The 22,485-nt window shown below is 45.5% G+C and overlaps 1 protein-coding gene across 1 annotated transcript in view; it reads right to left on the reverse strand.

Annotated features, from left to right (window-relative positions):
• EFCAB6 (EF-hand calcium binding domain 6) overlaps positions 1-22,485 on the reverse strand; it is a 165,367-nt gene that overhangs the window by 115,500 nt on the left and 27,382 nt on the right. Inside the window, exons 5-6 of the mRNA XM_031938646.1 lie at positions 10,715-10,851; positions 510-622 (exon numbers count right to left, since the gene is read on the reverse strand). Of these exons, the coding sequence (XP_031794506.1) occupies positions 510-622; positions 10,715-10,851 (250 nt within the window). The remainder of the gene's footprint in view (positions 1-509; positions 623-10,714; positions 10,852-22,485) is intronic.

Below are 22,485 nucleotides of genomic sequence, written 5' to 3' on the forward strand. Positions count from 1 at the left end.
GGCCTATGTGTGAGGAGGGGGCCATAGCTCCCAGGGTATCCGCACTTGCTGCTCTGTCACTCACCATGGCCACAGGATTTTGGGAGTTGGGGGGTCAAGTGGTGAATGGCCCAAACTGCACATGGCTTCCCAGCCACAGATGTTCCCTTGCTTCTCCCCCACTGGACTGTGAACTCTGCCTTTCTTTGGATCCCCAGCACCTGGCACAGGCCTGGCACACAGGTGGTGTTCAACCTGAGTCTGGTACACTTTTTGTGGTCCAGTCTGTACTGTCTCTATGGTGTGTCTGAGGACACGAGCCAGGACTTAGAACGAGCACCCCTTTCCCTCCAGCGGGGTGGGCACCCTTTCCCATGATACAGAAAGCCCACAGCCCACCAGCCCGCGGCCCTGACAATGTGCTGCCCAGGGGATCGCCCGGCTGCTGTCGAATAAAGGTGCCGCTCTTGCCTCGGGCCTGCCTCCGGTGGCCAGGGCCCTCCCTAGGGCCCTGGAGACCCAGAACCCACCTTTGCTGACAAAGTTGTACTTCTGGTTCAGGTTAATGTTCATGGCCAGGTTCTTTAGGAATGCATTGTAGTCCAGGGCAGTGTCCTTCCCAAGACTGTAGCGATTCCAGAGCCTGAAAAACAAGGGGTGTCTGGGTGGGAGGGGTGCCCGAGAGCTCCGAGCCAAGACAGGAGACCTCCAACAGAGGGGGTGGGGTGCTACCAAGGAGGGGCAGGATGGAGAAAGGGCCCCTGGATTTGCCTAATGAGGGCATGGGCAACTTTAGAGAAAATGGCCTTACTTGAGGGACAGGAAGTGGTATCCAGACTGCAAGGGGCTGAGGGAGGAATAGTGAGGAAGTAGAGGATGGGGATTCCTTCTAAAACTTGCACTCTGCCTCTCGCTTCCTTTCAATAGAAAGTTTGGGGACCACAGGTGTGAAATATGGCACACACCATCAGAAACAGTCATGTTGGGTGATTTACTTCTTCTTCTTTGTTCATGTGGTGAGGAGGGGGAGGGCAACATGGGTAGCATAGAGGTAGAAGAAAGACAGAGAGAAAAGAAAAGGGAAAGGGGTAGAGGGGGAAAGGAGGAAGGGAGAGAGCCACAAAAAGACAAAGAGAAACAGAGACAGAGACACAGTGGAGAGGGAGAAGAGAGAAGGAGAGGAAGAGAGGGGGAAGAAAGAGAGAAAAGAGAGACAGAGACAGAGAGACAGAAAGGAAGGAAGAGGAAGAGGGAGGCAGATGGGAGGGATGCATTGATTAAGCACTTACCATGTGTCAAGCATGGGCTCTGGAGTCAGAGGACCTGAGTTCCAATCCCACCTCTTTCTCATGTGTAAAATGAGGAAGTTGGACTAGAAGGTCTCTTGGGCTCCCCCCCTCCAACGTTCACTCAGAGGATTCATCCCTCACTAGTCTAGGATCTTTTAGCCCTTGGTGGATCAATCCACCTTGGTGTCTAAGCATCAGCACTGTCATTTGACTAGCAAGAAGCGGCCCCCTGGCCTGAAGAGCCCCCATTTTCCTTGTGACAGAGTTGATAGAACGACAATCTGGGGAGAGGCTTGGGGTGGCAGCTGAGGGTCAAGGCCCAACCAGTGATCAGACATGTGCTGTTCATCCTGAGGGCAGAAGTAGGAGTGACTAGGGAAGCTGCCCAATGGAAACTGGGCCATGAGATCAGGAGTTTCCATCCCAGAGTGAAGCAGCCCGTCTCTGGAGGGGCCGGGCGTCATCCTTCTAGGGGTCTCTTGGCAAACCCGGGGCAGAACAGGAAAACCTTCCAGGTCTGGCTTAGGCGACTTAGACACTGAGGTCCCTCCCCACCCTCTTAATCTGTGACTAATAAGAATAAGGACAGCTAGCATTTATCATGTGCTTTAAGCTTTGCAAAGACCTTTACAAATCTTACTTAATTTTCTCTTCTTGGAAGACAGATGCTTGGGAGGATGGTGCTTTTATTATCCCCACTTTACACATGATGAACCTGAGACAGCAGGTTTAGGTAACTCACTCAAGGCCACATAGCTAGGAATTGTCTGAGGCTGGATCTGCACTCAGGTCTTCACACATATAATCCCAGTCACCTCCACATCCTTCACCCCCTGAGTGTCTGGGGCACTTTCTGGACATTTTAACAGCTCCATGATCACACTGATGTAGAGCTATCCTCCAGAGAAGCAGGTCACACGCAGCCCATCCGATGAGACTTGGTCCTCTTTGGAGGGATGGATGGCCCATCAGATGTGCAAGAACCACCTCTCATTATCTGGATACCAGTGGGTCCATCAGCTGTCCACCAATTACTCACACGCTCCCTCCATCTCTCTGAGGACATCTCCTTGCCTGGTCCATCACTGATGACACTCACCATGCAGCTCCTCATTGGCTCTGGGGGTTGGACAGCAGCTGCACACCAAGGAGACTGTCACCAGCAGGACAGCTTGGAGTCCCCATGGAAGGAAAGGGGCCTTCCAGTGCTGATGACATTGGGGAGGTCCTTGGAGAGGGTCAAAACCATTCAGAAACAGACAGCCAGGAAGTTGTAGAAAGATAGCAGACTCAGAACCAGGAAGACCTGCATTCAAATCCTGTCCTACTGTTTAACGGGCAGGTCCCCTTATTCTTCAGTGACCAAGGTAATTCCCCAAGAATTTCAGCCACTGGGAAGGGGCTGATATTTATTAGGACAAAGTTTCACTAGACTGATAAAATTAAAATTCCAGTTCAAAAAAATCTGTTCCAAAGAGCTTGACCTAGCAATCATGAATAGGTATTTATGAAACTACTTTTTGCCAAACATATAGAATAGAAGACCCCCCCCGGGAGGTTCCAATGAGCAATCAAAGGGACTGTCTAATCCAACAGTACCCAGAGCTCAGGCAGACACAGGGCCCAGGGTTGTACAAGAGGAGAAAGGCAGGATGGATAGCTTCTGGAAAACTGTGCCATTCCTTAATCACTCAAACTTCTCCCTAAAACAAAGGTTCTTCCTTTTTAAAGAACTAGTTACTGGTCTCCATTTTTACTACATCTACATATCTCAGTGGATCCCTCTTTCATCCTCCTCCCAAAGAATTACCCCTCAAACAAAGGATAAAAAAGGCCCAAGGACAATGAGAGTGGGGTAGCCCAAATCTTCTAAATTGGCATATATATATATATATATATATATATATATATATATATATATAGCGACTGTATTCTGTGTTCTGTGTTCCATACCCATAGTTCTCTCCCCAGCTCTGAAAAGAAACAGGGGGACACAAAAGGCTTGTTTTTCACACAGCAACATTTGTGGAGTGATGCAGCATACTCTGGATCACAGAGAACCATGAAGATTTGGAGCTGAGGGAACCCAAAAAGAGATGACCCTATTCCCACGGGAAATGAATGCTGTGTAGACACAAGACGTATCCCGGGAGACTTGCAGTTCCAGATTCTCAAGGATGGAAGGGCCCTCCAGTCTAGCATCCCCAGCCAGGGGTCCTTCGACACGTAGACATGGACAGTTCCTCTCTTCTTTCTGTGGGATCCCTCAAAGACTCTGAACAATGAGGCTTCCATTGTATCTGAGAGCTCCCCACCTGGGGCTTTGGGATCCTTTCTCTTTCTGGGAATGATCTGGATGGAATTCTGAAAACCGAACACCTGAACTAAAGCACTGGCCTGCTAAGAGCAGTTAAGGTAATTTTCTCATTTCATAGATGGGAAAACAAGCTGGGAAAGTGACTTCCCCAAGATTGCCCAGAGGGTGAGTGACAGAGCTGGAGGGCCCATCTCCTGTCTCACAGGCTCTTTCTTTCCCTCCTTGATCTCTGGGGTGTGAAGAAAGCTGGAAAAAAAATAACTTTAAACCCACAGAGACTTGGGGATATTTGTTAGGAAGAGATAAGTTTAATCATGTTAGAGATGAAGACATAGAGAGAATGGGTGGAGCAATAAATATTTCTTTAAATGGCTGTCCCTGCTCTTACCACCCAGAGGTCAGAAACTCCTTTGTGACCACAACCAAAGAGATCAAGATAAGAAGGGGAGATTTAATATAAAGAGGGATGAGAATTAGGACAGCCAGATCAATAAATTCAGCATGTCTTGAGAGCTTTCCCACCTCAGAGCCTTTGATGGCTGTTCCCTGGACTTGGTAAATCCACTTTTCCTTTTGTATCACAGACTGAATTCTGACCCTATAATACCAATTCCCTCTCTTGAAGGAATCCTTCCTTAATCACCTGGTGATTCCTAATCTACTTACCTAGCATCATAATGTCAGCATCAATCTAAACTATAAGCTTCTTGAGTCTTAACAAAATTTTGTGCTTCCCCAAGAATCTCACCCAGTGTTCTTCTGCCCAAGTATTTGGCAGATTAAACTCAGGGGAGAATCTGGTGCCATTTTATTTTGACTGAGAAAAAAGAGGAGAATAGAAAGAATCACAAGTCTGATCCATTCTCACAATTCTCTCACATTCCTAGTTTATGTAATCAATCACTAAATACACATCTAATAAGCTTCTGCTCTGGTGCTAGCCAGAAACCAGGCTAGAAGCTGGAGATATTGAGACAAACCTGCTGGAGGTATCAAGACAAGCCTGAAAGAGTTCTTGCCCTCAAAAAGTTTACGTTCTATCAAGGGAAGACGTGTGGTTTTGATATGTATGCCTGGGTTTCCTCAAGGCCTCCTGGGAGGGACTGGGGAGAGTGGACTCAGAGAGGAAGTACCTGACCAGGGTTCACCCAGGAGGAAGTGTCAGAGAAGGGACTGAAGACTATGTGTTATTCCCATTACATGAAACAACTTCTCGCAGCTTTCATCGAGAGAAAGAGAAAGAGAGAGAGAGAGAGAGAGAGAGAGAGAGAGAGAGAGAGAGAGAGAGAGATTGCTGAGGCAATTGGGGTTAAGCAACTTGCCCAAGGTCACACAGCCAGAAAGTGTTAAGTGGCTGAGGATAGATTTGGACTCAGGTCCACCTGACTTCAGGCTAGTGCTCTATCCTACACCAACTAGCTGCCCCCATCTTAATATATTTTGACATCTCTCTGATCTCCATCTCCATTCTTATTACCCAGTTCCATGCTTTATGCAAGGTTAATGGATCACAGACTTTACAATTGGAAGAAACCTCAGAGTTTTCCTAGTCAAAACCCTTCATTTTACACAAGGGGAAACAGAGGCCCAGACAAGGGACTTGCCCAGAGTCATACCGCTAGTAATTCATAGATTCAAGATTCAATGTCACAGATGTTTGAAAAATGTTTCCTGAATTCGGAGTTGAGGCTCATGTGCAGGAAAAATACACAAATGGCAGGGAGGAGAGGAAGAGAAGGGGAGAGAGACAATATCCTACTCCTTGGAAATTCAAAGAAAAAATTTTCAGAAAAAGTGAAGATGCTCAAAGATATGATAGGTCTTTAAAATATCAGAGAAGTGATTCGAAAGCTTCTCTAGCAAGAGACTTTGTTTTTATTTTAAAGGGGTCATCTCTTTATCAAACCTGACAAATCAAAAGCTGCACCCGCCACTCCCAGTCTTTTTTCGACATTTGCACCGAAAATGGAAGCATCCTAAGTGTTCCCGTCACATCGTTACCTCCGTATGTTGGATTCTAAAATTACCTACATTTGTTGCTGCTTTCTAAAAATGGAGTAATTATCACTTAAAGTATTTGTTATTTTTCTGTTTTCTAAACCCCACCGATAGTCATGTCATTTATTCATTTAAACACCTACTTTATTTTCCCCCTCGGATGGAGCTCGCCTATTGTTCCGCCCAGAAAAAATAATCTTGAGAGAAAAGAGCCACCAGATGTAAAAGTTGCATCAGCCTCCCTCTTATAAGGAGGCAGAAAATGTTAATTCAGTGTCACCCTTCTCGAAATGATTGCGTAGCCAGGGGAGAAAAAGAGGTGTACTTTAGCTGATGGGGGACGGGACCAGCATGCACCGGGAGGCCGCATGCCTCTGGCAGGACAGGACAGATGAACCTGCAGAAGAGGCCGCTGCCCCTAAGCCAGGTGTGTTGGGGCTGTGCGGCCTTTGGAGGGGCTCCTGAGGCAGATCTGGGATCTCACGGGATCTCATGGAAGAGCTCCATCAGCGCAGGGCCCAGGAAGAGTCCTCCTCTCCGCCCACCCTGCCCGGAGCCCGAGGAGTCCTGGGCCAGCCTGCGCCCGGCCGCTGTGCCCCTCCTCTGTCCTTGGTCCTGACCCGCTAATAAGAGCCCTCCCAGACCCGGGCGCTGAGTCTAGGAAGGAGCCGGCCCTGAAGCAGCGAACTCTACCAGGCCCCGGTCCACCTCTTGCTTGGCGCAAGGGGGCACCCCTGAGCTCAGTGGGGCAGGGGTGGGTAGCAGGTCTACACTGGCCTTGTGATAGCTTCGCAGTGAGAAACAAAGCCCGATGCAAAAGCGGGTGGGATGGAACTGCTTATAGATCATACGGAGGACATGTTGTTGTGATGCAGCCAGCCACGGGCTGAGGACCCAGAGCGCCAGAACATGTGGAGGTTGGAAGGGTGTCTCTGAAGCCTCACTCTAATGGGGGTCCAAGTGCAGACCCAGACTCTGCTCCTGACCACCTGCGCAACATCGGGAAGTCACTTCAGTGCTCCGGGCCTAGGTGAAGTTTCCTTTGGGTAAAATGAGCAAGTTAGAGTACAAGACCTCCCCTGTAGCTCTAGCTCCCAATATTCTGCCACCAGCCTCGATTTGGAATCATTCATTCTTATATAACCTCCCTCACGGGGCAGGGGGAAGAGCCCTGAATGTAAAGGCCCGGGACCCAAGTTCGAATCTCAATTCTGTCCCTCACTCTCATTGTGACTGAGCAAGGACACGTTGTGGAACCTCCTGGGTCTCAGGTGTATTTTACACATGGTTAGATTGAAAAAGACTTTATGGTTCCAATGGACCAGAAGATCAGTAAGTGCCTCAGTTCCTGAGAAGCCTCCAGGCTGAGTTCTGAGTCTCACTGGAGAAAGTGGACCATGGAGGGAAGGCTCAGGGAGGCACGAGAGCATTGGGCCGGCTGAAACATATGGGGAGGGCCAAACCTCACCTCCTGCCTGCTCTTTGTATGACCAATGAGCCAAGAATGGCTTTTTAAAAAGTTCTTTGTATCTCAAAATGTAAAAGCTGCTTTTAGCTCAAGCTCTGTCCAAACACAGCCTCCATTTCCTCCTCTATGAAATGGGAACAACCATCCCCAGGGCACCTTCCTCACAAGATTGTTGCCAAGCTCGAGTGAGACGATAAATGGGAAGTATTCTGCCATCACTGACATCCTCCCTGCAGGGAACTAAGGACCTATCACTGCTCTAGCAAAGACCACCCCTACCTATCTCTCAGCACAACTGGGAAGTCCCAGGACACACAGATCATCTTCCAGGACCATTTAAATGTAACAGTCCCCGTCCTCAGAGAGCTTACAGTTTTGTGTAACAATATGCCCCCAAGTGTTATGTTTATGTGATTACATATATTGAAACCTTTTCTGTCCATGAAGGAGATATTGTTCTTGGTGGGGGCCCATGGGCAGGCCCTCCACCGATGCAGATCACAGTGACATCTGTAGGCCGCTTCTATAGTGGCCGTGAGTCTCAGGGAGTAGAGTCAGGAAGACGTGGGTTCAAAGCTCAGCCCAGACTCTTCCCAGCAATGTGACCCTGGACACGATATCTCTCTTATGTACCCATTGGGTGCCCACAGGTACCATGGGAAATTTTGTCAGACCTTTGCTGAAATCTGGATGAATGATACCCATGAGCAGTCCCCTCATCCCACCACCCATCTAGTGACCCTGTCAGTAAAAGTATGGGTCTTTGGGATCACTGTTTCCTTTTCTAAATGCTCATGAACCATCCTTTTATTAATACATTCTAGAATTTTTCCAGCAATCAAGTTCAAGCTCTAATAATCTAAGAGTCAATTCCTCTTCTCTCTAATGTTTAGTGTCCTGCATTCTAAGGCTCCTCTTATCTCATATTCTTGATTTTAAGTCCTTTCCATCTTTGTTATTCTCAGTTCTAAGCCGGCCTCCCAACTTTCACCTTCCATGTTCCTAGGCTCCTCTAAGTTCTGACATTCTCTGTCTTGAAATCTCTTCCAATTCTGATGTTCTATGATATGTGTGTTCTAAGATTCCTTTGGGTTCTGTCATTCCATTTTTTAAGGCTTCTCCCAACTCATGTTTCAAGGTCCAACATCTTGTATTCTAAGGTCCCCTTCCTTGAAGATATCCAGTGCTTCATGTCCTTCCCACTTGTGCCTGTCAGTGTTCCAAAGCTGCTTCTCCCATCCCTCAGCTTTGACCTCCTCTCTTCTAAGGCTCCCTCCCATTCAACACTTCATGATCTCGGGTCCCTTTCAGTTCTGACATTCTGTGAGTCTATGAACACTGACATTAAATATAAAGTAATGGTACAAAGGAAGGAATTCAAAATTCATGGTGTTTCTTGTTAAGTAACTAAAAAGGCACCAAGATGAATGTAAAGACGTCTCAGGAAGATAGTATTTTCTTGAGATTCAACAAGAAAAGCCTTAAATCAAATTAAGAAAGATTCTGCTTTTGATGCTCTGTTTTTCTCATGCTGAGAAAGCCAGTCCATTATGCTAAGCTTCTGAAGTTGGATCAGACAAACAGCATTGTTTTTCAGCATAAAAAAAACCTCCAGTAAAAATGGGTGATGTTCTCTATTATTTATTACTTAGGGCTGTTGAAACATTAGTTATCAGAAGCTCAGGTCTGGTACCACAATGCCATACACAAGGTTTATTATCTACTTTGAGCCTGTGGGGCTTTTTGTGGTGGCTGCAGGAGGGGAGGGGGCTTCAGCTCACCTCCCACCCCCACCCTGGGCATCACAAGAACAGGATTTAATTTGTTGTGTTTGCATTTTGTCCTGGACACTTTCCATCCCAGATAGATGTAGAAATTAAAATATCCACCATGGCATCTTGTAGAAAAGAGGATTGGAAGATACTGTTGAAGGATCAGGAAGGGCTGCATTTGGGGGGGGGGTGATATCCCAAAGGCAGCTCCCCTCTTCCCCCTCCCCCCAGCCTGCCCAACTATCATCCACAGATGCATCCCACAACTTCTGGTCACCTTGCAGGTGGGAGAGGATAAGGGAGAGAAGACCTTTCTCATTGTTCAGATTGCCTTGGAGTTGGCTAGCGCCATGCCTCCTAAGTAAAAACTTCAATTTACAGATTGGAGAAGGACTAAAAGACTAACTACCAGCCCTCTCTAACCTTGCTCACATTTTGTGAGACAAGAGATTTAATCTCTATCTCAGCCCCTCAACTCTGTCCAGCCCCTTACTCTATAAATGAGAAAGCCCAGTCCCCAGAGGACTAAGGGACTTATCGAAGACCACATATCTCTGCTTTCCTTGCTGCTAATTCTTTTGTTTTAGGAGAAGATTCTATTGTTCTAAAGAGCAGGAAGAAAGGGAATCTTCGAAAAATGACATTAAAGTTTAAAAAATAATTTTCAATAATGCAGTTTTAAATGAATTCCCTTAAAAACAGAGGGAAGGAGCCTAGATAGGGTCAGGAGCTGGAAGGATCCTCAGGAGGTAGGTCAGCTCTCTTAGGGAACTGGGATTCTGGGACCTTAGTGGTCAGAGAGAGAGACTAGTTCCCTCATATCACAAGAGGAGAAATTGAGGTTTAAGAGAGGGAAAACGGGTATCCTGGGTCACACAGGTAGCAAGTGTAAGGGGTGGCCTTTGTAGCCAGGATATTTCCACTGTCCCACTTAAGTGCTCCTGGGAAATGAAGATGTTGCAAAGACTCGACAATCACTTCCTGCCCAAAGAGTTCCTCCAGCATTACAGAGGCCCCACCTCCAAACTCGTGGTTTAGCCAGAACTTGCCATTGGGCCAAGTGGGTTCCACAGAGCCCCCATTGCCCTCACCCTCCACCCGCAGTGGAGAGCCTGATGCCAGTTTCTACTACAGTTGCAGCTAGGGATGTGAAAACAGCTTCAGACATCACAGATCGGCCCCATCGGCCTCCATAGAAGGAAACTGAGGTGCCGTCAGGAAGACACAGTTACCATTTGTGGTCATAGAAACAGCAAAAGCAGAGGTCAGAATTCAAATTCTGATGCCGAACTCAAGGCAAACTCTTCCACAATAAGCTGCCACTAAGAAGAATTCTGACACTCCCCCCCCACACACACAAAAAAAAACCTCAAAGAAAATTAGTGGCTGACACATAGTAAGGGCCTTAGTAAACATGTGTTGACTGACTGGTTCCCTGATTATCCGGGGCCAGGAGCCTGCCTTCTGACACTGGAAACATTTTCCATTCTCTTCCTAACCCTGGGCTTCATGGGAAAAGTCAAATGTGAGCAGAAACACAGGGGACATGCTGCAGGAAGCCAGGCAGGAAAGGGGGAGAAGATTGGTGATGGATGACTTAAATAAACGCGATCCGCTCAAATCTGCGAGCCAGATGACTCGCACCCGAGGGTACTTAAGGAATTGGCGGATGCCACAGCAGAGACATTAGCAATCATTTCTGAGAATTCATGGGGAGACGCGCGAATCCCAGACAAATGCCATGGAGTGGCTGCCTCTCAATCAGCCCCGTGCTTCAAGGTGTCCGGCGGTCCCATGACGACCCATGAGCTCGTGTTGAGCCCGCCCTCTCAGAAGCCCCGTCCCCCGACTCTGGCCTTGGGGGCCTGCTTGTGGTCACCCCGGCACTTACTTTTCAAATTCTTCATCCCTCATCTTGAAGCAGTAGTTCTCCAGCACTTGTCTCAGCCCGCTTGGGTGAATCTGGCCACTCTGAGTGCAATCAAAGAGCTTAAAGGCCTTGGTGATGCTTTTCACATTCTTGAAAATCTAGGATTAAACAAACGATTTGGGACAATTTCAGGAACAAAGCCAAAGGAGATCACGTTATGGCCCGAGCGCCACAAATAAAAGCGTCGAAAAGGAAGTGCGCCGGGTGTGGTTTAGTATTATTTTTTAATATGCCTGCTCCAGACAGGAGAATGCTTTCTGCCAAAGTGAGAAGCTGCAAAGGGAGCCATCAGTGGAGAAGCACCGCTTTGCATTTATTGAATGTTTTCAAGGCAATTTTCTCGGTAAATGGTATTGGTGAGTTTAAAAAAGAAAAAAAAAAACTCCCTTTGATGTAAAGCAATACATTTCATCTACAATTCAATCCTTTTTAGAGATACATGAAAAACCTTTTGTGCTAATTGAAACTTAAAAGTATTTCAATTTTAGTAAATAGCGATTTTTCACGGGCATTGCATGTGCTAAATAACAACAGCCCATTTGTAAGATGGGCTAAACAAGAGAACCATCATAACCATTTATGTTCTATAGCACTTTAGAGTCGACAAAGGATGTCCCCCACATGCTTTTGTTTCACTTCCCAACAACCTCGGGAGTGTCTCACTTCTCGCAGGAGGGAGAACCTCAAGGGTCAGCTCAGTTCTGTGGGCAACCACACCCAGGCTCCAAATATCAGGCCAAATTGCTCAAGTTCATGGAGCAATTGAGGACCCAGAAGAGAGAGCCCAAATCTCCTGACCCACCACCACCCTAACGTTCTTTCCATCAGAGGATCATGGGAGGAAAGATTCAGGGACCTGAGAAGTCACTGGGTCCAAATTCCCTCATTTAACAGAGCAGGTAACTGAGACATTGCCCAAGGCCACATAGCTAATTTTTGAAACAGAAACAGCTGCTGTGTCTCTTCTCCATAAATTGGCTTTAACATAGGCTGCTGAGGGCATTCATTCATTCATTCCAGTAAATATTTATGTAGCATCTACCACATACAATGCATTTTATGATATTGGGGAGATATATACATGAATAATAATATAATAAAGATGGCACAATGGGGCATGGCAGATAGAGGACTGGAAACCTCTAGATTATGTTTTAGGGCAGGTTCTTTGTGGGAATTTTCTGAGAGAGACAGAGAGACAGAGGGAAAGAAGGAGACAGAAACAGAGACACACAGAGAGAAACAGAAAGAGACAGACAGACACAGAGACAGAGACAGAGAGTCAGAGAGAAGAAAGAAGAGAGAGATAAAAAGTCACAGAAAGAGAAAGGTAGAGAGAGACAGAAAGAGACAGAGAGAAACACACAGAGACAGAGAGGAAGAGAGATAGACAGAAACAGAGACAGAGATGAAGAGAAAGACAGAGAGATGGAGAGAGGCAGAGAGAAAGAGGAAGAGACAGAGACAGAAACACACAAACACAGGCAGAGAGAGGCAGAGAGAGAGAGACAGAGACACAGAGAGACACAGAGACACAGAAAGACACAGAAAAAAGAGACAGAGAGAGAGAGATCAAAATGAGAGAGAGAGAGAGATTAAAAGGAATAGGCAGAAAGAAATGAGAGATGGATAGATAGGTAGATGGTAAATATAGATGGGTGGAAAAATAGGGAAGCAAATAAAAACTGGCATTTTTATAAGCATTTACAATTGTGAATCTCTAGCATTATCTGAGCCTCACAAACAAGAGATTAAAGTAGCATTGCTATAGGCTTATCTATGCCTTTTTAAACAAATTTCCACATTGGTCATATCCAAGAGACCCCAAATGCATTCTTATGCATCTTGATCCATCCTCTCTCAGTCAGGAAATGAGTCACCCATCTCATTATCCATACTCTGGAATTGTGACTAGTCATAGTGTTAATCAGAGTTCTTAAGTGTTTCCTGTATTTGAATGGGATGGAATACTATTGTGTAGTAAGAAAGGGACAGTTTCAGAGAAGCCTGGAAGACAAGTGTAAACTGACACAAAATGAAAAGAACCAAGATAATTTTGATGAATGCAATGACCACCCACAATACCAGGGGACACATGTTGACGCAGGTTACCCACCTCTTGGCAAAGGAATGATGGATAGAAGGTGCAGAATGGGACATACATTTTGGGACATAATCCGTGTGGGAATTTGTTCTCCTTTGTCCACAACTAACTATTCTCAGAAGAGAAAGGAAATGCTGGTGGACTCCATGAGAGCACTGCTTCATCTTCCAAACTTACAGAGACTTGGGCTAATCTTATTTCCTCTCTCCCACCAAGTTCACTCTCTCCTTTCCTTCTGTAAGAGGATAGGACTTGGTGGAGCATCTGCTTGAGGTCATTCTTCAAGTCTTGGCTTAGGAAGCCTGACAGCATGGCAACTGAAAATGGTAAGAATTAGACAATCGCAGCAGCATTAAGCCCCTGGTCCCTCACAGTGACCATAGGCAGGAGATGAGATGAAATAGAGAAGGGAAAAGATGGAGGTTCCTAATCTCTGCCTACCAGACAGGCCCTCTAACCACAGCCACTTCAGAGGGAGAAAAAAAATAGAAGACAAAACATGGGAGCAAAACAGAAAACCAGTCTGGTCTCTGCCTTTCAGGAACTTACATTCTGATGAGCAGGAGAGAAGCTCAAGGCATTATTAGATTAGCTAAAATGAAAAGAAAAATAATGATAAATGTTGGAAGGGATGTGGGAATACTGGGACACGTACATTGTTGGTGGAGTTGTGAACTGAGAGAGAGTAATTGGAACTGTGCCCAAAGGGCTGTTAAACTGTGCATCCTCTATAATCCAGAACTATCTCTATTAGATCTGTAATCCCAAAGAGATCATAAAAGAGGGGAAAAGACTCACATCTGCAAAAATGTTTGTAGCAGCTCTTTGTTGTGGCAAGAAACTGGAAACTGAATGGATGCCCATCAGTTGGGGAATGGCTGAATAAATTATGATATATGAATGTTATGGAATATTATTGTTCTATAAGAAATGATGAGCTGGCTGATATCAGAAAAGCCTGGAAAGATTTACATGAACTGATGCTAAGTGAAGAAGGCAAAACCAGAAGAATAATGTACACAATAACAGCAAGATGATGTGAGAATCGACTGTGATGGACTCGGCTCTTTTTGGCAATGCAGTGATCCAAGACAATTCCAAGAGACTTGGCATGGAAAATGTCTCCATATCCAGAGGAAGAACTATGGAGACTGAATGGGAATCGAAGCATACTATTTTCACCTTTTTGTTTGTTTGTTTGCTTGCTTTTTCTTTCTCATAATTTTTTTTTCTTTTTGTTCTGATTTTTCTTTTACAACATGAGAAATACGGAAATACATTTAAAATGATTGTACATGTATAATTTATACCAGATTGCTTGCTGTCTTAGGGAGAGGAAAGGGAGGGAGAGGGAAAATTGGAAGTCAAAATCTTACAAAAATGAATGTTGAAAACTATCTTTACATGTCATTAGAAAAAATAAAATACCATTGAGGGAGGGGAAGAAGCTCAAGGCACAACAGAAGGCGTTAAGAGCAACAGAAAGATCTGGACAAAGGGATACTGAAAACGTCAAAGATGAGGAGAACACAGCACCTTGTATACCACAGGTATTTAATAAGCCCTCAACCCATTAGGTGGAGGAGTCAGAGAACTTGCTGGACTAAAAGAGCAAACAAGGATTTCAACAGGGAAAAAGAAGGCGGGTTGTTCTGTCCAGCTCTGCAGGCCAGCCAAAAAAAGAGTCCTGAAGAAGAGCACTTATCATGCTCCCCTAATTCACAGAGAACTGTCCTAGGGGTGATACTGAGGGTCAGAGTGACAAAAGCCCTTCTCTCCAAAGGTCACAAGCCAGTGAGAAAACAAGACAACAACACAAATAACGATGATATACAGAATCATAAAGAGTAGAAAATTACAACACAAAATGCCCCACAAGCTCTGAGAGCAAAAGGTGTCCCAGACAGGGGAAGAGGACAAAGATCAGAGAGACTTCCCAGAGGACACCTGAATGATTTTAAAGGACAGGAAGGAATTTAGGAGACGGAGAGGAAAGGAGAACATTGTAGGTACACTAAGCAAAAGGAATGCAAAGCCAGTGGTGGGGGAAAGGGAGGCGTGGGCTATGGCTCAGAATTGATGGGACAGTGAGAAAAGAGAAGAGACAGAACAATCTCCCTTTAATTTTGCTATTTTCTCTTCCAGAAGGACAATGGGGCAGAGAGGATAGAGCTCCAGAACCATGTCAGACCCAAGCAGACTGTGTGACCCCAGCTAAGTCACAGACCTTCAAAGGGCCTCAGGTAATTCAAAGTCACAGACAAGGCATTGACTTACATAGATCAAGGGACCTCACTTGGGAGTTCCCTGTGCCAATGGCATTATTGGTCCATTCCCTCTCCTTCCCTCTATTAAGGAGAATGCTCCTTGCACTTTAAAGAACAGAACAAAAAGGACCCAACAAATTAAACCCAAAGTAAATACAGAGAGAGTAAGAAACCAGTTTAGTGAGCTCAGACCCAGCATACCACAGCCTTGAGTCCTGAAAGAATTGCAAATGTGAGAGTTCTTGACCTTTGGAAGACTGGAGAGAATGTGTTCTCTACATCCCAATGTGTGGAGAACATATTATTAAAGGGATGGCTCGTGGTTATCCAGAAAGGGAAACAGTGACCACTGACATCAATCAAACGTTAATGAAAAACGTCATGAAGGAATCCTGGGAGGATGGTGGAGGGAGACATAACCCATGCCACAGTTTTTCACCACCTTCCTACCATCCTCAAAGATACTTTTTTAAATGCCTCCATATGTAACAAATGTAATTTTGACATGGAGAAAAAGTAACTTAATGAAGCTCCCAAAAGGAATTCTTACAACTGAAAGAATGAGAGAGATAGAGAGGGGAGGGGGGGTGCAAATACTCTAATGGAGAAGGACAACACATGAAAGGGAGTTCATGAGAGGGCAGAAATCAGGCAGGACAGTGTGATGTGGTAAGCTATTGAGCTGGATCTGAGCAGAACAAAGTAAAGGAGACCCAACACCCAGGGTGGGTCCAGGAAGAGAATCGAAGTTTCCAGAGAGAGGTGATGGAAATAACAATCTTCGTATCTGTCACACTGTCTATCTGTTGTTCCCTAGAAAGATCCCCAAATCTGAAGTTTTAGAAATAAATGTATTAGGTCACTTGGCAGAGGAAAGCAAGTCACAAAGTAGGAGTGGCTCCATCTCTGCAGGTTCTGGTATTCCCAGCACCCCACAGGATCCCATGAAATAACAATGAAACAGCTCTAGGAACCTTCAGAATGACTTGAGACAATCAAAGACCAAGGGAAATCTCCCAGGGCTAAGGACCAAAGTTGTACTCTTAAGATAGGAATCATCACAATTTTAACTAGAGACATATGACCTCAAAGAGACAGAGACATGAGTCATAAGGCAGCTTCAGAATACAATGAAAAGGGAATCTAGACAAACACAAAAAGGCAAAAGCAGAAGGAAAAGGCACTGAACAAGATCAAAAGGGAGATGGACAAACCATTTAAAGGGAACTTGAAAATAAGATGCAAAGTCATCTTATTTAAGGATATTATCCTACAAGAAACCATGCAGGAAAATTGTCCAGAAATAATAGAATAGAGTATTTTTCAGGATGCTAGGTGGTACAGTAGATAGAGCACTGGGTCCCAGAGTCAAGAAGATCTGAGTTCAAAACTGTCTGCCTCATTTTCTTCAACTGTAAAATTGGGTACCAAAATAAGGTCAAAACAGGTACGTGATTTGGGCATAAAGGGTGATACCATAAGTGAATTAAGAGAGCAAGGGATAGCTTCTCTATCAAATCTTTGGAGAAGGGAGGAATTTGTGACCAAAGAAGAACTAGAGAATATTATGAAATGCAAAACTGACAACTTTGATTACATTAAATTAAAAAGGGTTTGTACAAACAAAACCACACAAACAAGATTAAAAGGCAAATACAAAGCCAGGAAAAAATTTACAGTCAGTGTTTCTGAAAAAGGCCTCATTTCTAAAATATATAAAAAACTGTATCAAATTTATAAGAATACAAGTCATTCCCCAACTGATAAATGGTCAAAGGATAGAAAAAGATAATTTTCAGATGATGAAATTAAATACATTTATAGTGACATGAAAAAATGTCCTAAATCATTATTGATTAGAGAAATGCAAATTAAAACAACTCTAAGGTACCATCTCATACCTCTCAGATTGGCCAAGATGACAAAAAAAAAAAAATACTGATAAATATTGGAGGGTATGTGGGATAATAATGTATTGTTGGTAGAGTTTGGAGTTATAAAATGATCCAACCATTCTGGAGAGCAATTTGGAACTGTGACCAAAAATTGCATAACCTTTGACCTAGCAGTATTACTACTAGGTCTGTATCCCAAGGAAATTATAAAGGAAGGAGGACCCACATGTGCTAAAATGTTTGTAGCAGCTCTTTTTGTGGTGACAAAAAATTTAAAAATAAGTAGATACTCATCAATTGGGGAATGGCTAAATAAGCTGTGGTATATAAAAGTAATGGAATATTGTTATTCTATAAAAAATGGTGAACAAACAGATTTTAGAAAGACCTGGAAAGATTTACATGAACTGATGCTAAGTGAAACAAGGAGAACCAGAAATACTCAGTAACAGTGAGATTGTGTGATAATCAATTACAAAAGACTCGGTTCTTCTCAAGTGGGTTGGTGATCCAAGGCAATCACAATAAACTTTAAATGGAAAACACCATCTGCATCCAGAAAGAGAATTATGGAGAGTGAATGTAAATCAATATATGCTATGTTCACTTTTTTCTTTTTTTTTTCCTCTCATGGTTTTTCCTTTTTGTTCTGATTTTTCTCCCCCAACATAATTCATAAAGAAATGTGCATTTAAAAGGTTAATATACATATATAACCAATATAAATAAATAAAATTTAATATAATTAAAATATAAATTTTTATAAATTTATAAATAAATTTATTTTATTTTAAATAAAACAATTACTTTTTTTAAAACTGAACAATGGGGATAATAACACCTACCTCTCAGTGTTGTTGTGAGGATAAAATCAGGTAATCGAATACTGCTTATATTAGCTCTAGTACACCCAGACACTTAACTCCTTAGTGCTCTGGGCATCTCACTAAAATTAAGCTATAAATATCAACCATCAGTCACCAAGTATTTACCAAGCACGTGCCATGTGCCAAACACAAGACAGCCCCCATCTATAAGACAATCTGATAGAGACCCCCATATGCGAGCAGATAAATACAAAGCAGACTAGGTACAGGATAAACAGGATATGACTAACAGAGAGGAAGCACTGGGATGCAGGGGACTTGGGGAGGCTTCCAGTCTATTATGGGAAGCCACTCAGGCTGGCTGAAGAGCAGCCCCATGGTCAGATGGGCACTTAAAAGTAACGCTTTGGTAGCTTTTGGCAGGTGGACTAGAGGAAGACGACCCAGCTAGAAGCTACAGCAATAATCTAGGTGAGAGCTGAACAGGGTCTGAATTTCCAAGGTGTCTGTAGGAATGAAGGAGTCAGGAAATGTGGGGGTTATTTAACCACTGATGGTCAGTGTGGGATGAATGAAAGGGAGGAGTCCCACACCTGGGAGACCAGAAGAATAGGGAGGCCTTTACCAGAAGCACAAAAGTTTGGAAGAGGGAAGGGTTTGCAGAGAAAGATAATGAGTTCTGTCTAGACATGTCTGTATCACCCAGCTTGAAACATCCAGTCGATGAGCTGGGGCTAAAGCTCTAGGATCACCTCCATTGGTGATCATTAAATTCACAGGAGAAATAAATTATCAAAAGTACCTTGCCTGCCTGCAGTGGTGATGGGAGTCCTCACACAGGGACGGGACAGGGGAGGTGGGCTTCCCATGCTCATGAAATCACAGGATTTCCCCTACTCCATCCTCCACTCCTGTCCAGAAAAGAAAAATAATTTGCCAAACACTGTGCTAGCTACTGGGGATACAGAGGACCTGACATTTTAAAAAGGGAGACAGCATGGAAGGGAGGAGGCAGGACCGCGTATTTTGACTGAAGAAGTCCTGAAGGGGGGGCAAGAATGGCACAGAGGAGAGTTGATTAGCACGCCCTTTCCAGGTGCAATGCTAGTGTTGACTGGGTTACAGTTCCCAAAGCTAGAGGTGAAGTTTGGGGAGCAGAGAGGGCACAGAGCATACACAGGCAGGGGCATTGGCAAGATGGCGGCTGGAATAGAATCCCACTCTTCAGCCAAGGTGCAGCCCAAATGCTAGCTTCTACCTGAAGTGTTTCCTGCTGGTGCCCTCCCCGTCTCCTTCGTATCCAGAACCTTTGGCTCTATATGCATTTATTCTCTTTATATTTATCCTATATATACATATATGAGTTTGTCATCCCTCCTCCGATATTCCATTTCATCTCTAACACACTGTAGGAACTTAATCAAAGCTTGCCGATTTGGTTTGCTGGTTGGTTGATTAGCAGATGGAAGGAAGCATGGCCAGGACCAGACAGAGAGAGGAGGCTCTTTATGCGTGTTCACACTCACCCATCAGGACAGCTCAGCCCCAGAATTGGATCAAGTGCTCGAGGGCAGGGTCTCCAAGGGTAAATGTCCTGGAAGGCAAGGCAGGAAGAACGGATGACCCCAAGATAATGAAGGGCCTTGAGTCCTCCTCAGATGCGAGGATGAAAGAGCCGCGTGATGTTCAGGAGAGGACTCAGGAGGGAAGCTAGCTGCGTTGTTATCGGAAGGGTCCTTCATGGAGGCTGGATAGTCTTTGCCCCAAGGGGAAGAACCAGGAGGAAAGTTTCAGAGAAGTCAAATGAGGCTGGATCAAAGGGAAAACTTCCTGCCACTGAGAGACATCTAAAAATGGAACAGGCTTCCTTGAGAGAGAGAATAGAGCCTCCAAGCTCCCTTTTTGAGGGTCTTTAGGCAGGGGCTGGCTGGTCATTTGTCAGGGATAGAATCTTACTGAGCCCTCTGGACCACGGGGCCACTGAGCTCCTTCCCAATGCCATCATGGGTTACCCCAACCACCTGGTAACTTTTTGGGTTCCATGATGGCTCTCACCAGAGCAGGAGGAACAGCCCGGAGTGGCCGTGGTTCTATGATTCTGACCCCGGGAGGGCCAGAGCAAAGCCCTGCCTTGCCCAAAGAGAGGCGTTCCTTCTGTGAGCTCTTTCTGATCTAGAGCAAAATGGAAGCCCTCGTACTGCATTGCTGCCAATGGAGCATATCTTGTTTTGCTAACTACTAAATCCCTATACATTTCGAAGGACAAACCCCACCTCCCCCCAAACCCTCCCCCATGGAATCACGAAGAAGGATCGCTCTTACAATAAACGCATCAATGCTCATTTTCCTTATTATTCTACTTTTGGCGATTTTGTATAAAATCTTTAATTAAAGTTTTTCTTTGAAATTGTCATTATCAACCCAGAAGAAAGAGAGAGAAAAAAATGAGAGAAAAACACAGCTGTGCAGCGATGAAGCACTATTCAGGACTAAATGAACTGGAACCGAGTAAGCATCGTGACGGTTATGTGGGGAGATCGGCCTCCGTATTCTCAGCAGCGCAGTCTGACTTGTCACTTTATATTGATTCCATCTGTTTACACTCTATCCAGCGCTGGCTTCCTACAGTGAACATTTCCTATTCACCAGCTGGTAGAGATGGGCCAAACCAGATCGGAAAAAATTAGACTGCATTCAGAACCCCATAAACACAAACTTGCAAACAGGGGACATGTCGGGGGAGGGAGATGACAGGGAACAAGAACTCGGAAAAAGTTTCTCCCAGACAGCGCCACCCCTTGAAAGGGGCCTCCGTGTCTGGCCCCAAGTCTTGGGCTGTCACCAAGAGGACAAACAAACAGCCTCCAAATGGGCTTTGTATTTTTTGTTTGCCACTTGGGCTTCAAATGCTTCTAGAAGAGGAAACCCAGACCTCACTGGAGCCTTACTGATCCCATCTGTCCTCGGGACCCCCCCACTCCCTCCCCTTCTACCTCCAGCTCTGATCACCACCCCCATGGCTTCCAGAAAGGGCCAAGCAGCAGACCCCATCCCGGGCCACGGAGAGACTCCCTTCCTGGTTTGGGTCATCTCTCCAAGGAGCGCTGGCTCCATTCTGTGGGCGGCAGTGGCCATGGAAGGAGAGGGCAAGTGCCTGGAAACAGAGGTAGGGTGATTGGGGGATGGCGGGTGGGAGCAGGAGACTTTTTGGTGGGTCGCTGCCATCATGGGGACAAGCAGCGGTGAGGGCTTGAATTCGGGGGCAGGAGTGGGGGTGAGTGAGACAGAAGGTCCCCCTGGCAGAGGCCAATCGTGACGCCCCATCCAAGCTCCAAGCCTTCAAGGGCCGAGTCAGCTCCAGACCATAACAAGGATGGCAGCCGGCAGCCACTGCTTCTCAGAGAAGCCCAAAAGTGGGAGGAGCACAAAGGCATGAAGCCCAAGCCCTGCCTGCAGCAGCACCCACCCGCTGCCAACACCCCAGGCCAAAGGGCAGTTGCAAGCCCTTCCTACGCCCCGGGACACCAGGCCAAGCCCAGACACGGACCCTGCCCTCAAAGAGCCAAGAAACAGTCTTTACAAGGCACTTGGGAATAGATGGGCGGGACCACGGAGGGCGGCAGCAGAGGGGCGACCAAAGACTTCCTGCAGAAGGTGGGCTTAGAGCTGAGCCCAGAGGAACCCAAGCACCCCCTCCATCATCTGACAATGATAATTATTGAATTCCTCCTGATGTGGAGCCGACCTCTGCTCCCCTCTTCCACTAGTCCTAACTCAGATACTGGACCTAAGCGGGTTCCATCTCATCTTTCCAGCATCCTGCCTCTCCCTCAACCTTTTCTTCTCCAGAGCAAGAGCCCAATGTTACTGAAGGGATGCATCTCGCTCACCCTCCTCGGACCTGCTCCAGCTTGTCAGTCTGGTCTCAGGTGGTACCTGGGCACAAAGCAGTCCCTGGGGCTCGCCCTCCTTCTGCCAGCTGAGGTGCAACCCTGGAGTGCCCAGAGGTGACTTACTTATCCAGCTCTGCTGGTCTCTTCCCAGGACAAGCCTCCCTGTATAGGAAAGAGGCTCTTGTCTCCTACAGACCCAGAGCCTTTGGGATGAAAAAGCATGAGACTGGGAGGCAGAGAATCACCATCCATCAATCAACAAACACTTATTGAGTACCCATTATGTGTCAGGCGCTGTGTGAAGCACCAGATTTGTGTTCAGATCCTGGCTTTTTTAAATTTCTTGTGTAACTTCCCTTTTCTCATAGTTGCCTCATTTGTTAAATGATATCATTGGACCAAATGGCTTTTGACTTTCCCTGTGATCCTAACGCTCTTATTGAAGTCATTTTAATCTTTCTGGGTTTCAGTTTCCCCACCTGTAAAATTCATCTGACGTGTCCCTGAATGGATGCTCCAAAGCAATCATGAGCAACTTTCCACCTGTCTCTGAAGACCCTCCCAGAACACAGAACCCATCAAATGCAGAGAGAAACTCCTAACACTACCCTTGCTAACATGGCATAATATCAGCCTCAATGGCCTCCCCATCCATTCCACAGCATGAGCCATTCATCAAGATTATATTCCTACAAGGATCTACTTCTACAAGGATGGACCAGGTCATGCTTAATCTGTCTAAACAC

Source organism: Sarcophilus harrisii, chromosome 5 (genome assembly GCF_902635505.1).
Source record: "Sarcophilus harrisii chromosome 5, mSarHar1.11, whole genome shotgun sequence".
NCBI lineage: Eukaryota > Metazoa > Chordata > Mammalia > Dasyuromorphia > Dasyuridae > Sarcophilus > Sarcophilus harrisii.